The following is a 17130-nucleotide window of genomic DNA, read 5'->3' as shown; positions in this document are numbered from 1 at the left end:
ACCCTCCTCCCTCCGTTTCCCAATGCATTCTGGGAATTAATTGAGTAACAGTATTCTCTTGGTCTGCTTTTTGCCCGCTGCACATGGGGAATGTTAGAGCTCAGGAAATTGGAGGTGCGTAAAGTGGGCAGGAAGGTTATTTTACTGCCACGCGGGGCTACTATAACAAGATGTTCAGTATGATCTGAGAAAGTAGAGGTCTCCCGCTGCTCTTATATTCTCCACCCCCCCACCACCACCACCGCACACTATTTCTCCACCTGCTCAGTTCATTATTAAATCTAGGAATTGTCCCCATAACTCAATCCGCCAGACTACAGCATTATATGACCATTTGTGAGAAGGGAGAAGGGTGATTGCGACGCAGGGCAGAGGATGGATGTTAAAAGCATATTGATTTGTCTGTAATGTCGTCATAGATCAGAGATTTATGGCAATATATAAATGCAGCCACAAGCTCTAGTAGCCTCCAGCCTGCGGTGGAGGAAATGGAGTCCTTAGGATGACTGATGAGATCAAGACAGTGCTCTCAACCACGTTTACTCCCCTCCTCTCGTCCCCCCCCCACCCCATCCCCCCTCGAGCCTCCATTTCCCACTCCTCCTCTCAGGATGCTCTCAGGATGCTCTCAGGATGCTCTCACCCTGCGGCGGCTGTGACTAGTCCTTCATGGCTCCATATCTTTGCTTTGGCTTCACATTCCAGCACAGAGTCTAGGAAAGCTTCCTCTGTGGCCTGAGATTGGTCGGAGTAGGTGCATTCGGCCCCCACTGATCTCACCCCCGCTAGAAAAATTTTGTCTTGACAAGGTCGCCAGAGATCACTGCCGCTCAATTATGCTAGAGGATTGAAAGGAAATGGAGCTTCTCCATGGTTACATACCTAGGTATTAATACAGACTGCTCCACTGGCTGACTGCGAGTGACATCTTATCCACAGGCAAACAGTAGGTTTAAGGATAAACATGCCTAGTATTTTTAATATGTAATTTAGTCACAATGATGTGAAAACACACGACACCCAAACTTCAACAAAGATAAAAAGGTTATTTTCACACTGTATGATGACCATGACTTCTTTGCCACACATAGAGCTAACAGTGAACAAATCTGGGGCAATGGAAGCCAAGTGCTGATGCTCAGTGACAGGCTGTGAGCAAGGGTGGCAGAGGGGGTTATGGGTGACGACAGGGCAAGGCGGGGCTCCTGTCTGTGGCAGTTAAAGCAGCTGGGCCTCAGAGCCAAGCACTGGGTCAGAGCCTGGCCACGCCGGTGGGCTCACCCACACAGCCACTGTCAGAAAGATGACATAGGGCGTGTGGTCGCCCCCTCACATCCCCTGACCAACCCTCAGCTCCTCTTTTTACATATGAGTCTCGTCAGATGAAGCCGGCTGCGTTAAACAGGCCCAGCACTTTCCAACTGCTGCTGTCAGCCAGCCCACGGTGGTTTTACAAGATGGGCTCACTGTGAGGCTGATGTGATGTATAGGCTGGTATAGACATAATTAGCTATGCTTAATGTAGTCTAATGTTTGGCAATGGCGTCTCCTAAGGATATACGAGTGCGCCTGTATAAAGTCTAAAGAAATTCTTCAAGTTGTTCATTTTAACTGCTGAGTCGTGAAGCTCCCCAGCACTTTAATAGCCCTGGTATATAGACCTCTGAAGGTAGCATAAAGGAGATATTCAAAGTGTAGTCAGTGGAAACCAAGGGGATTTGACAGTGCCGCAGGAAATAGACAATTTATTATCAGCAACACAGCCTAGGTAGTGGATTATCTATAAAACTTTCATGGTCCTCCCTTAGTGGCAAGCAGCCATAAAACTTCCCAAATGAGGGACTTGTTAATTTACTTGTTAAAGCAAATTAAAAATTTATAAGCGCTTTTAGGTAAATGAGATCCTCTTTCATTGCTGCCCTAGTGGGATTCTCTCTGCCAGATCCTGAGAGGACAGGTTAGCTGTTCTCAAAGCCTCAGAAGAACAATAAAAGCCGTTAAATTGTTCCAGTTTTTATTACCGCCGAGCTCCGCAGCTGCTGTTGTGCGTAACTAAGGGAAACCAGGAGCTGATGGCTATCCCACTGAGGCCGGTACAGAAAACTGAGCCCAGTTCTCTCTGTCTTTTTTTTTTTTTTTTTTTTTTTTTTTGTGGGATGAGGGATGGGGTCTGGGGGTGGAGTTGCTGGGGCAGGCCGGTTGTGTATGGCTCTGTTTAAAAAGGCCTTTGTGGTTAGAAATGTTAGCAGGCCTACTTTTGTGCTTGATTGCATGGAGTCTGTAGTGCGGCCCTTGAGAATAGGTCAATACACTTGTAAAATTCCACTATGGCAACGGTGAGCACTTTTCAGTAAGTGAGAAAATAATTGACTCCACATGTTCAAGACAATGTTGTAATAGCTTTTTGAGCGTACTTTTCAGGGGAACAGCGTTAAATGAGATATTTCATAATTCTTCACTGCACTCTGATCTGGGAACGTCCTGTAGTGTGCACTGTGAACTCTGAATCTTGTTTTATTGCCACCAACAACAATACTGAAATGAAAACATTCCATATTGATTTAGTCTTTGTAATGACATGGTTTGTATGATAAAGACGGGCATCTTGTGCTTTTTGTAGGTATTTATGAGGCATACGTGACATTCAACAGCACCTTTGCTATTTAATTTGGCAGCTCCAATAACGCTACTGTGAAGTTTTTCTGTAAAGACACTTGTTTATTTCAGCCAGACTTTCAATAGGTATGTTGAAAAGCAAGGTCCTTCTGCTATTCCTCTCGTACGTTAGGACTGATTGAAATTCCAGAGTGTGGAGAGTGTATTATTGAATATACAGTAGGTTATATTAGAAGAACCTAGCTTTTTGGTCAAGAAATGGCAAGACACAATATTGTAAATCCATACTGTGGTAGACTTTTTGAAGAGGAAGTCATTTACAGCTCATTTGCTTCTATATATATCTATTCAGATAGTCAAGTCAGGTTTATTTATATAGCACATTTCATTCATAGGCAATAAATAGGCAAAAATCACGCACGACAAAAACATACAAGATAACATACAAGATAAGAAGTTATTACATATATGGAAGCATTTCAGATAAGATAAAAAGGTAAAAAACAAGAGAAATAGTAGTACACAAAAAATTGACTAAGATAAGCATATAGATAAAATATGTATTGTCATTATTATAAAAAAAGGAATAATAATGATAAAAATACTGATTCTATGATCAAACATTTACCCGTTAACCACACCGTTACTAAACTAAAAGCTTGTGAGAAAAGATATGTTTTGTTTTAGTCTGCTTTTAAAAGAAGATTCTGTTCATGTGGTAGAGAATTCCAGAGTAGAAGCCTAATGACTGAAGACGCCATAAGCTGATTTAGAATGGATTCTAGGTATAGTGAGGAGACCTTCACTCAATGATCTATAGGTAGGGTAAGCTGTGTTCTCTGGCTGTGTCTTCCAGATAACACGGTTGCTTTGATTAGCTGTGTTAGACAGTTGAGACAGTGCGGCTCAGTTGTGTAGTCACACTCTTAAAGGTGTTCTAAGCGATGTTGGGTGACGTTACTTCTTGTTGACGTTGGAAGTATTTTCAAACGAAACGGAGGCTAGCTCGCCCCTCCCTCCTCCTCATCCCGTCCCCTCCCTCTCTCTTCCGTGCTTCCTGAAACAGTCTGGAACACGCATTGTGGAAGTAGCCTACGTGCTAACCCTGCTGCGGTGATGGCTCAACCAACTCCTCCTTGTCTGTTATTGGCTGGAATGCTTTGTTATGTTTGGTGGTGCAGGTTGGCTCAGTTTGTTTTTGTTGCCGTTTGTGGAGCCTGGACTGTTCTCAGAGACCGTTTTTTTTTACAGTGTGTTCAGGGGACAGGCAGCTAGCGGATAGTGAGGAGATGTTTGCTGTATGTGGAAAAAAATGTTGTAGCCTAAAAAACATGTGACATCACTTAGAGTACCTTTAATAAGGGCTGCCCTCAACTAAAACACTTTTTTGTTTGTTTTTTACTAATTCATGAAATGATTTGAAAAATCTGTCAAAGGATTTGTCTTGTGTTGTCTTGAGCCACGTCTCAAAATGTGCAGCTTATTAGACCAAGCATATCTCTGAATTCATATTTCCTGGGGAATTTACAGGACTGACTTATGACAAAAAGACAAAACATAAAGAGGATTTGCTTTAAAATTCCTCCACTTGCTCGCACATAAATGCATTAAATAACTGGTGGATAAGTCCAAGTGTTTAGTGATAGTACTACTGCAATAATGTTTTAAATGCTGACACTTGTAGCTATCAAGTAAAAATTCTTGTCTCCACAGACGATATAACACTTACTTTTTTACTAACACATCTACTTTTCACTCAGTTATGAGTATTTCTTGAAACTCAGACATTACTGGCTCATTAAGGGTTTGAGGGTATTCAGTTGTCAGCAGTGGACTATCCAAATAAAGTATGGCAGGAACAGTTTGAATACTTGCAATTAACTTAAGTACAAGCGTTTAAATTGTTTTTTTAAAATAATGAATTATAAGAAATGTTAAATAATTTCTCATACTTGCGGGATGGACTGTTTCATGCTGAGTTTTGAGCTGCTTTCTTCTGAAGCCTCATACTGACTGCTGATTGAAAACAGTTGTTGATTCTCTACTTCAGTAAATTCAGACTGGTAAGAGAGACAAGAAAAAAACGTCATCCCTTAACACAGAACAGATTGGAGGAACACAAGACCTCACTGTGTGGGAATTGATGGCAGATGCACTTACTAGTAGTTTAAATGTTTCATTAGATGCTAATGTCTCGCTGTGTCTTTAATTGTTGTGAAATTAGCCTCTGGAATATTCAAACCATCTGTCTGTTATCTTCCTGCAGGGCCAGTTCTTACCCAGGCTGTGCTGATACAGTGAGGTCATTAAATAAATGCATCCGTATGCCTCAACCTGCGTCTTAATTAATGTCTTTATGCTATTGCATTAGTACGCACCAGTCTGTGGCATCTAGACACACAAAAACACACGCACGCACGCACCCAGACACACACACAGACAGACACACACACACACACACACACACACACACGTCTCATCTCCTTTCCTTAGATCTCGGCTGAATGCAATGCTCTGGGTTTCATTACAGGAAACTAAAGCTGGGTTTAAAAGGCTATAAAAATATAGAGAATGACTTGCAAGCTGTAACAAGTTGGAGCGATCAGATCAGCGTTGCTCTAGTAGAGGTCACAGAGACTGCCCCCTCCTCCCTGCACCCACACACATAGGCTTCTCGTTTAGATTTATTATCAGACAGCAGGCCATTAAATTTCAACTTCACTTTTTGATGGCACTGGCCACTAGCATTGCCTCAATTTGCTTAAGACATCCATTAATCACGCCGTAAAAAGAAATGAATCCATCATCTGTACCTCAGAAAGGGAAGAGCAGATGAAAAAAAATAAAAAATTCTCTGAAGTAATTTAAGGGAGCTCAAGGGGAAATTAAAGGGAACAAGCTGAGGGATACGTTTTCAAATAGCTGTGTAATCAGGTCCCGAGCTATGTAATAACCCTGAAAGATGAGCCGCTCTTTATTGGAATGTCTTTATTAGACATGTTCTTCAGACATTACACAGATTTAAATTTGTGCAAGATTTCGGATTTCATGGAGTACTTTCCCATTGATAAGCCAGGATACAGACGGTGTGATTATGTGGTTTCACTACTGATTAATAAAAGACAAATCTCTACATTTATCCCACACGTGCCTGATTATATTCTTTTTAGCTAACGTATATGAGTTTGGTTTTGTGCTGCAAATATGTGATGCAGGAGTCAGCAGCAGCTTTTAGTAAGGTCTGCCTTTTTTTCATAAATGCATGAGTATGCTGGCGTGCGCTGCCCGGTGTTGTTGGCTAGGACACAGGCTGGTTAATGAATATTATAGGTCAACATGTTTTGACGAAGGAGCCACAGACCGGGGTGTAAACAGCGTCCCTCGCCCTTTTTCAAGGATCAGTTCACAGGCCAGGGTGGATGAGATATTATTCCCCTTTTCTCTCCAAAAATATGTAAACTCCCCTAAGACGAACTGGCATTTACCAGAAAAAGAGAGAAAAAGTGCCCCTGGTTTTTGTGGGAATAAAATGTGTTGGATGTAATTAGTGCTATCACAGCGCAGGGCATTGGTGTGCATGTGTCTGTGCATGTGCCACATTTGGTTCTTGCATAGACATGCACTGATGCACACATGTACCCACACGTGCACCCACAGAGTCAAACAGGCCCATCAGGCATTCCCAGTGCTCAAACTCTCTTATCACGTTCAGCACTCTGGCCAATCCACCCGCCTTCCACCCATCATGCAATTCTCCCAAGGAATAGGATCCCTTTCACACCGCTAATGGCTACAGAAAAGGGAACATTTTAATTTTAATTACCCGCTCAACTCAAGGGTTCTTTTGGTATTCCCACACCTTGTGCCCTTTCATCACTCTAAATGATGGCGGATACCTGAAATGAGAATACTGAAGGAGAGGTTAAACAAACCATATACTGTAGATCTGCCCTTCCCTCCAGAGCAGGAGAGGTAGGGGAAAGGAGAGTGCCATCATCTTCTAGTCCAAGTCCTTTGTGTGTGCAGCATCGCGCTCTGCTTTTCCTATTAGTTGGCAGAGCAGCCAGTTACGGCACTGTCCCATAAAGCCATCTTTTTATGTGCTTTGAAATGAAACCTGCAGCGTTTGTCTGGTCTGGAAGGAGCAGCATGGGAGCTTCAGAGGACATCAATTGCAGACTTGGGCAAGGAGTACAGACCCCACCTCCTTCCACTCGGCTCCGCACTCCCAAGAGTCTTTTATTGTTCTACAGATTTTAAAGGGCCTCAGATGCTCGCGGATTGGCCCATCTTCCTCTTTATTCTTGTCATTTTTGCTGCATCTCGAACAGAGTGTATAAAGGATGACACTTGCTGAGCTCCTGCTGTCTCGGCATGTGGTGTCTGCTTGGAAAGGATAGTGGCTCCATTTGAAGGTTCTGAAGAGGTCTTTGTCCCTGTTCTCTATTTCGTGGGCTGAGAGGAGTTTCATACTGCGAGATCAGATGGCGTCTATCGTTGGCAAGCGGAGTGATGGCCACTGAATAGGCTCAGAAACATGACAGATTTACAGAGACAGCGCCGCAGCTCCTGCCAGTTCTCACATATTCATGAGGCGATTTCTGTGTGACGCCTTCCCTAGCCAGCGATATCCATGTAAAGCTCTAAACTGCAGTGTTAACAGTTTTGCTTCATGTTGTTAACCCTTGGTCTCCTTGTGTGTTGTGTTTGGCAGCTGAAGCCAGGGCAGAACAACTGTAAGGACAGCGACAGCGAGAGTGTGAGCGGAGAGTCCAAGCCTTCCATCAGGAGCAGCTCCAGAGGCAGACTGACAGATGTGAGTACATTAACATGCAAGATCACTGCCTGATAGCTCATGCTTCACAGGACCTATTTCAACCTTAAAGCTCTTTTAATATTCAAAAATCTGAGGTCATTACCAGTTCGTACTTTGGTATTTAGTTTACCTAGCACATAGGTTCAGCATTTCAAAGATAGACAAAAAACAAAGACGACAAGATTGGACAGAATAATTGGAACAGAAAATATTTTATCTTCACAGATGATTTTCTATTTATATGCTGTGGTCAGAGTCCTAAGTGTTTAGCAAAACTAGTATTTCAGCAGTACTTTAAGGTGCCCTGGGGAGTTCTTGCAAAAAAAAGTTATTGCTTGTGTCGCGTCACCTGCATGCACATGTGCGCACGTGTGTCCTTGTACATGTGCACGTACAAACAAAACGGAACCACTCATAGAAAAAATGCTCCATAGCGCTACCAGAGGTCAAAAACTCCACAGGTTACCTTTAACAACCATTCTTATAAGAAGATATCATAAAGACATAAGAGTTGTGGCAGCTGTGACTAATTTACAGAGCTGATTCCTTATAGTTAACAACCCAGTAACTTCTGGACGTGAGTGATATGTAAAGGTTAGAGAGGAAGTATAACAAGTGGTAAAAGTTCTACTGTTGGTACAAATGTTACATATTTCATTGCTTTAAAACAAATGATTTAAAAGTGATTGTGCTATATTTTACAAGAAAATGTACTAATTTATCATCAAAATAATCTCCTTGAGTTATTCATTAGTTGCCTTAACAAGAAAACAGTTTCATGTGTGTGACAGTAAGATACTTGAATACATGCAACTTTATGTCAACTTCCTACTTATCATTACACTTAACAGTACAAGCCTTTCAGAGCTGTTCTACACTATAGAGCTAGAGAATCAGGTTGGTGTAACAAATCAGTGCATGTTCTTTCAGCAATAAAGTTATAAATTGTACTCCAGTTTCATAATTCAAGAGTCATCATGTACCATGTATATGTGGCCTTGTACCTTCGGTATGCCGCAGACAAAAGGTAAGTTGTAAATGTGATGTAATCAATTTTGTCAAGATTTCTTTTGGTGTTGAACCAATACAATTCAGCCTCAGCACAGCACTTTGTGCTATGTGTTAAATGTCTAAAGTGCACTCTTGGAGTACTTCAGGTGAAGAGCACTATTTGTATCCTGCTTACACCTACGCGCACACACACACACGCACACACGCACACACACACACACACACACACACACACACACTTTTTCTCTCTCTTTCTCTCCCAGAGGCTCTTTATGACTGGTATAAAAAGGCATTACTTACCCAGGTCCTCATTGCTTGTGGAGGAGCTGAAGGCAAGCATTAACTGACAGAAGAAAGAGCAGCTATGTGTCCCCTCACCCTGTGACATATTCCAAGATGTAAAATGAGCAGGCTCGAGGGACCTTGCTGCCAGACGCCCAGCCCTTGCTCTTTGATTTGTGTGGAGAATCCACAGTCAAGCAGTCAGATATCTGGCCATAATTAAAGCTGTCAGTGTGGAAGCGAGCTAGTCTTTGAGAAAGACACGGCCGAACAACTGAAGCAAAACTGATTCTGCGTGTAGCTTTACGATTCTTGACTGGGCATGAAATGGAATAAGTAATTTGAGGTTGACAACAGAAATTGAAATGATACTCGCTGGTTTACGGTGCAGTAGTATGCCAAGATAAATGTTGCTGAAATAATGAAGGTTTGACATTTAACCTATGCATGGATGCTTCACTGTCATACAGGATGATAAAAGCCTTCAATTTGTCATCTGTTGCGCCATGATCTCTAATAACTTAAACGTTAACCAAATGCTACTACTACAACATAGGTATTTTATATTTGTATTTATTATAAGGATCCCCATTAGCTGACGCCTAGACGACCAGCTAGTCTTCCTGGGGTCCAAAACAGCATTTAATCAGACAATATTAAAACATTTCATAACATATACTGAAAAGAAAAAAGAATAAAAAAAAAAACTAAATACCACAATATCTGATTACAAAACTAAATAACAAAGAAGAAAAATTACAATTAAAATTAAATATATGCAACAATGCATTATGAAAAACAGTATAATTATATTTAATGGTTCATGCTTAATGTGTGAGAACCGGGTTTCGGTTTTATCTAAATTTGATTACCATGGTCGAATAATTCAAGTGTTATTCTGTTTGCTTTTTACACAACATTGTAGAATAATGCAAGTCATGTATCAGCATTATATTGATCGCCTCCAGGCAGTTGGAACAACTATCTTTGGTGCTGCAGAGCAGATTTTGATAAAGGGATGGTTTGGTTGCTAAACTGAGCTTGATATTAATTGTTGTTATCTTAAAGGGACATGCAAGAATTCATCCGTTTGCATGTAACTATTCTGAAATGTGTTTTAAAGGCCTTTTGAAGTTTCTTTAATTAGTTTGAAATTTCATGATCCTTTGTCTGAATTGGCAATGGTATAATCTGCCTTAGCCTCATTAGCCAACCATTTCCCTCCATTTAGATTACACCGCTTTGATGATTTGGACTCTTTGCACACTAATGAAACCTGTTTAAACAGTTACATCATGTTATGGTCTGCCCCTATTACTCTCACCATCACTGTTGCTTATTTCGGTTTGAATATTGTCTGTGAAATCCGTCCCTCAAAGGAATAGAATTTACAGCACCAGCCAATCTGTTTACTTTGAGTCATTTTATTTGCCTAAATTCTAAATTTTATAAAAATGTCAGGTTTCCCTTAAGCAGAAACTCTCTACGTTCCCCACTCCCGACTCGTTCTCAGGAAGCATCTATCGCCGCTTCTCTAATCCCTTCCACCAGTACAGAGCTGGCATTTCAGCCACTCCGAACACTCTGGAGGACAGAAGGAACAGCAGCCCTGGTTCCACCTGCTTTGTCTGGTCAGAGACTGAGCATGTCTTCAGGAAGCTGAGCAGCAGGAAGACAGACTTTTTAGACCCCCATGTCACCTTAGATGGTCACAGTGTGTAAGGCTTCGTCTCCGGTCCCCACAAATGTCTGAACAAGTCCCCTCTGGCTGTGCTGTAAAAACCCACTTCACACATCGCAAGAGGTGCAAGTCGTAGCTTTTGTGGCAGCGGTCTGTTCCTCAAACTGAAAGGAGGGGGAACAAGAACATGGAGAGAGTATAAAAAGAAAAAAAACTGTTGTACTTGTTCCAGATGAAGGTAGATGTACAGTATGTCCAGGTGATTTATGAAAGCCTGTAGCTTTTTCTCTGCGATGGAGATCAATGTGCTCATTCCACTCAAATGTTCAAAGTGTTGTGATTGTAACATTGCACAATACAACTGGACCGCTTGTGTGGTTCAGCCGCACAGATGCTCCCTCACAGTGCAAAACCAAGAAAAAAAGCTAAATGTAAGTCACTGGTTAGTACCAGGGAGCGGTGTGAGACAGGAGCTACCTTTGACCCAAACTGTTCGTTAGCACTCCCTTCCCCCTCACGGAGCACGGAGCACCACGCTCCGATGAAGCAGATGAACTGAGTTTGCCGACCTGGCACTGGCTGGAAGGGAGAAAGAGGCCAAAGGAGGTCAGGCCTGGCAGTCTCCTCTCTCCCACTCGCCTTCCCTCCTCACTCCGTCCTGCCAGCTCATTAAGGTCTACAAATGGCACATCAGCTCGGCTGTCTTTGCCTCAACCCCAAACCCCAGCTAAATTGGCAGGCTTAGCCGCATTTGCTCTGAAGCGCCGGGTTCCCTTTTGGGTTTGTTTGAAGCCAACATTGTAGCCATCCCCCACCTCCCCCACCCCACCCCTTCAGTCTGGGTGGCAGGCAGAGGGAGTCTGCTGGATCAGGGAGGGCAGGGAGCTTGGGATGAATCACTCCCGTTTAGTCTCTGCGGCAAGGGGTGAAACGCCATCATTACCCGGCTGCCTATCAAATAAATTGGCAATTACGGGCTTGGGATTGCGAGTAAACAGCATGTTACTCCTTTTTTTTTCCACCCAAGGCTCTTGATGAGAGGCGGGTGCATTAGAGAGAAGCTCCAGAGTACTGGGTCAGAGCCCGCCAGTCAGTGTTGGCCAGCCTGATGAGAGGCACAAGAGGCAGACTATAATGAATGCACCCCTATATTTCAGTGGGCATTTTAATCATTAGCCAAAGCTTCCTGTTGTATTCTGCTTTAGCTGTTCTACTGAGTAAATTCTGCAAGTTGAATTGAAACAGATGCAATGCTGTCTAATGCTTTTGGACAACACCTTCATATAGTACGTTGTATGGAATACCCTCCTGTAACATCGGGTAATGGTTTGTGTGTTGGCCTGGTTAGACGGGTTGTAACATTATTATTAATACTAGCACTTTATTGGTGTTAGTCCAGACAGTTTTGCGTGCTGTTTTTTCAGACTGAAATGAAAATGTAAAAATTGTGGGTTCCTGAAATCCATACTTGTGTGTCCTGGCTCCTCTCACAAGAGAAGGTTTTCTTGCGGTGAGGTCTTGGAAAGTTGTTTTGTAATGAAACATCTGGAAGTGATATTGTTAAAAGTCAAGCACATCGTCTTCCTGTGCTTTTGAAGCGGTTTCAGCCCAAACACAGCTAAAGTCTCTCTTATGGCTGGTAAAACTGCACTCAGTTATTACTGGCTTTCCGCTGAAAACATGACAGCCTATTCAGAATCATGTGTGCATGTGGTGAAACCATTTCAAATACTCAAATTACAGCTTTTGGAAATGGATTAATGTCATAAAGTATATTTGTTGTTGTAAAAATCACTATAATGATTAAATGTGCTGGAGCATGCCAAGACTGCACATAATGTTTTGTCCTTGACCTCAGAGTACAGTCTTTTCCGTAAGCTTCTTGTCTGAACTGAATCTCACTGTCCAAGTGAACTGCTTATGTAATCCCACCTCCTCAGTACATTCTCCAATTATTTCCTGACACTCTGATGTAAATGAGGTCGCAGTCTCCCTACATGTCCAGATATGCTGGCCAATTTGCTCCAACATAGAACTTGTAATTGCTTGCATCAATTATCCGTCTCTTTCTCTCTCTGCCTTTCAATAATTTAAAATGTTTCCTATTAGAGACAAGCATTTAGATATGGAAGTAGGAATGCTGTACCTATAATTAGCTCATTATCATGGGATCGTACTGCTGAGGCTCCAGTGTTTGCATAGTGACAGTGTGAAATGAGCAGCAGATGCAGTGTGGGGATACTTGAAAGTCTTTTTGACTGTTTAATGGGCTTTCAGCAGTGAGGAAAATAAATCAGGACAGATTAAAGGACTAAAGACAATACAAATACAAATATAGTACAGTATTTAGTATCCTATCCTGGTGTCCAGATGTACATAGCAGGGACAGAATGGCAGTCAACTGGTTAACCCTACAAAACTACACATCATATAGACAAACAGACATAAAGCAGATGACTGCATACCCGCACATGTAGTCATCTGAGAGGGGGGGAGATGATCAAATTGACTGGTATCTAATAGGAGAAGTAAGTGTGTTTTACTGCTAAAATCTAAAAAGCATCCACTTCTGTGATCATACATGAACCCATTTAAAGCACAAGGTTTTGACAGGATGACTCACTCTTCGATTCATGCCATCTGGCGTTCCTATTAATTCATAAGGAACACCTGGTACACATAGTAGAACATTTTCTTCCCACTAGCTACCTAACTTTATCTCAATTTCCTCTGTGCTGAAGAGATCATGTCCACAATAAGAGCTGTACACCTTATTTTTTCTCATTCATTATGCCAGGTTCTGTTGTTCACTGCACAGTCAGCTTGCCAGAGGATCCAGAGACGAGATCACTTGAATTGCCTACACCTTTGACTCTAAATCAACCTGATGAATAGGCTGTCTCCTAGGAAGTGGCCAGACATGCTTATTACCACCTCTGGCACTCCAAATCAAGCCCCCTTTTCTCTCTTTTATTTCTCTTTCCAATTTTCTCTCACATCGCCTGCAGTCGGATGTCAGAGACAGATTGTGACACTTTGTGACATGGCAGTCGGGCAAAATTATGCTGCGCCTCCATTGCCCTGCCAGTACCCCAACAGCCGGATGTCCGTCAGGGGCCTGTGAGACGTCCTCCTGGATGGTTTGTCTCTACAACTGCTTGGGGCACGCCTTGCGCTCTATCTACGTTCACAAGTGTTTAACTCAGACTCGGCTGCATCTCCTCTCCAGAAATCTAATTAGAATGAGAGAAGCACAGTGTGATTGTGTGCAGTGACCTCTGAGCAGCCCCCAGGTTGAGAATACATGGCACTAGTTTATCTCTGCTAATTATTTACCACACCCAAAGGCCTTGAACACAAAATAAAATAAGAGGAATCCGAGGAACATTGTGACCTTTACTGTTGTTATGTTACTGTACACCCAGCAAAATAAGTCTCTTTAATTGTTGAAATTGATACAGAGCAAGGTTGGTGGGGTAAATACAGTTCATGCTGATGCGGACTCAATGCAATCCCTCAGTGCTGTGGATGATAAATCTATTCTCATGGAAGATTAATGGACTGGAGAAGTGGTGTTGAATGTCATTGTTGAAGGTTGAAAGTATTGAGCGCCTGAATCCTATCCATATGTTTTCAGGAATGACATAAATAGGCTCAGCCGGAATCCATTTTGACTTATCAAGCTTAAACCAGTGCCAGAGCCACGCGATACTTGCCAAGTATTCAGGCTCTGAGGCTTCCAATAACAAATCCTATTCCACATAATTTCAACTGAAATTGGCCATGGCCATGCGCTGCCACCCTGTTTTTGCTTTTGCTTTGCGTCTCGCGGCTCTTGGCTACGTATCACGTCCGCATTCCCTGTAACCCAAACCCTGTAGCCCCAATTTTTGATGTCATACCGGGCTCTGGCAAGGGAGTCTCTCTGCTCTTTGTTCCAGCCTTTTCAGCGTGGAGCCTGTTCCGGTGGGGTAAGTTGAATAAGTGGAGCCCGGAGGAATCTCTACAAAGGTCTCGCTCTGATTGGATGCAGCAGAGCCCAAGGAGAGAGCACCGGTTGCCATAGCAATGAGAGCAATGTGGGAACTGGCTGCATGAAGGAGAAAGGGGAAGTGGTGCTTTCTTTTGTGATGGGAGGTCTTCATCGACTGACATTCCTCTTTATGAATACACACTAGCCAACACACATAAACACAAATACACAAGGGCACACAAACGGTATTACACGCACCTTTTTACCCCCCAAGGAGAAGCTGAGCTAGACTGCATACTTCAATCACAATGGCCTGGTAGGGGTGTACTCGGGCCCAAGCTGGGAGCCAGAGAAAACACAATCAGACACTCCAGGAGTCCAGAACCATCTCCCCCTCATAAACATCATTACTGGCCATTCACTGCTACATATCGCTTACCTCTCCTAAGCCAACAAATCATCCTTACCCTCTCTCCTGGCTCATCACAGCCACTATAAACAAAGAAATGACGGAAATATCTGTGTAAGATGTTGTAATTCTTTAACCCATAGCATTCAGTCCACATGAATATTCAGGGGGTGATGCAAACCTCTCCAAGGACCATATGTTTGTGTTCATGTGTGTGTTTTATATATGTGAGTCTCTGGTGTGTGTATGTTTATACCACGGAGTTTAGCTGCAGGGTTTAGAAGCTGTGTGGGAGGGTTGAGTTTTGTGTGTGTGTTGTGTCTAGTCTTGTTGAGTTTGTTTGTTATGCACAAGGGGCTGAGAATGCTGTACTGGGATTACACAGGAAGGCCTGCTGATTCACAAACCCGATCTGTCATGTCTATAGGCCAAACACAGCAGTTTAATATACATCTTCTCTCATGCGTGTGATCCTGCTGTTTTTGACAGCTGAACTAAAAAATGAAATGGAATCATAAGGTACCTAGAGAATCTCGAGAGCTCTGCCGCTTTCCTTAAACAAAATGCCTTTTAGTTATGCAGCAATATGTGTGATCAGTCTTTTCATCAGCTTTGTTGAGGTGACTTCTCATATGTCTGTAAAAAATGTCACAAAATCATAAGTCTTAATTTATAGCAATAAAAAACCTATTTGATATATAACAAGGAGATGTACGGCAATGCTACAAAGAAATGTTTCAGACAAAATCTGTTTCTCAGATTTAAGTGTTCCACAATTTTTGTGCACTAAAATACTTGTTATGACCCGGCTCTTAGGCCACAACAAATAGGAGACACACCATGACAAAGTTTTACAAACATTTATTAAACCAAATTAGACCAAATGAAAGGATTATTAAGGTGTGGGGTGGTGTTGTCAGTATAGCCAGTGGTGTAAATGTGCATGAGTGACGGATGTGTGAGTATAAAGTGCAGACACAGCATACAGATGAACTAAAGCAACATAACCAGACCAACGGAGGGAGCCAGAATATTAGAAACTGAAAATAATGCAGTCCAGTACAACAATTCAATTTCAATTCAATTTTATTTATAGTATCAAATCATAACACGAGTTATCTCGAGACACTTTACCGATAGAGTAGGTCTAGACCACACTCTATAAATTAACAAAGCCCCAACAATTACAGTAATTCCCTCAAGAGCAAGCAGTGCGACAGTGGCGAGGAAAAACTCTCTCTTGGGAAGAAATCTAGGACAGACCCAGGCTCTTGGTAGGCTCTAACAACACAACTATGGCTCCAAGAATGAACATAAACTGGGTATTATAAACTTTGTAAAGGTAGAATTTATTCCATGATATTGCACAAATGTACCTAATAAAGTGGCCACTGAGTGCAAGTTGCAGGGTACAAAATGTAAGCTTCAAAGTGCAGATAAACACCAGACTTAGTAGGTAAATACCGGATGGTGAAACTGTGATATTGCCAATGATGCCTAAGTTACTTTGGCAGTTAAAACCTCAGTTATGTGCACACCATAATGTGTGCTGTTTTAAAACAGGCTTACATGCATAACATTTTAAAGCACTGCTTTCAAATGGGAAACTAGGGGAAAGTACTGTATAGTGATAATAAGCATGGGAACGGTGAATTGTGTTACGACAGAACAGCAGAGTGATGCCACACTCACAATCTGAGAACATATTGCTATTATTATGTTTTGCATGTGCTTTGAATTAATCCCATGTTTTTCTTTTTGACGCTGTGCATAATAGCCATTCTTTTCCCTTGTGCTGGAGAAGGGCATTTTCTGTCTTATTCAAGGCCTGTGCGTCTGACAAGATTACTGTGAGGCATTGGATGTCCCATCACTTCTATTTCAGTAGCAAGTGCAATTTTCCTTAAACCACAAAGCAACAGCGCCAACAAAAACTATACAGTATATATATATATATATATATATATATATATATATACTGTAGATAGATAGATGGACAGACAGACACAGATATACCAAGAAAGACAGAGAGATAGTGCTGCTGGAATTACAGTTGCGGAAGATTATTCCAGAGACATTATTTCCCCCAAGTCGTGGGCTTAAGTCAAATTTGGAAGAGAAATGAAATTGCCAGCAGTGAAAAACCAGACTAGGTAGGAGTTCATGAGTAGAGAAATAACATTTTCATTTGTTTCTGCCCCAGTGGGAGACAAGGAGCCTTTCAGTAAATAGAGACAGCTATGAGAAATGATTTTTTTGGTTGGTGGAATATTGTTTTAACGGGCACTTATCCATCTGCAATCTAGATGTCAGGCCTCAGGAATCCACAGGATGGCCATTTG

At 42.2% G+C, this 17130-nt stretch overlaps 1 protein-coding gene across 1 annotated transcript in view; it reads left to right on the top strand.

Moving 5' to 3' along the window:
• The window catches only part of auts2a (activator of transcription and developmental regulator AUTS2 a), a 352564-nt gene that overhangs the window by 152879 nt on the left and 182555 nt on the right, over positions 1 to 17130 (top strand). The window contains exon 4 of the mRNA XM_028594839.1: positions 7331 to 7432. Within this exon, the coding sequence (XP_028450640.1) occupies positions 7331 to 7432 (102 nt within the window). The remainder of the gene's footprint in view (positions 1 to 7330; positions 7433 to 17130) is intronic.

Source organism: Perca flavescens, chromosome 13 (assembly GCF_004354835.1).
Source record: "Perca flavescens isolate YP-PL-M2 chromosome 13, PFLA_1.0, whole genome shotgun sequence".
NCBI classification, from domain to species: domain Eukaryota; kingdom Metazoa; phylum Chordata; class Actinopteri; order Perciformes; family Percidae; genus Perca; species Perca flavescens.
The sequence above is the reverse complement of the archived record's forward strand: the minus strand, read 5'-3'. Positions and strand labels throughout refer to the sequence as shown.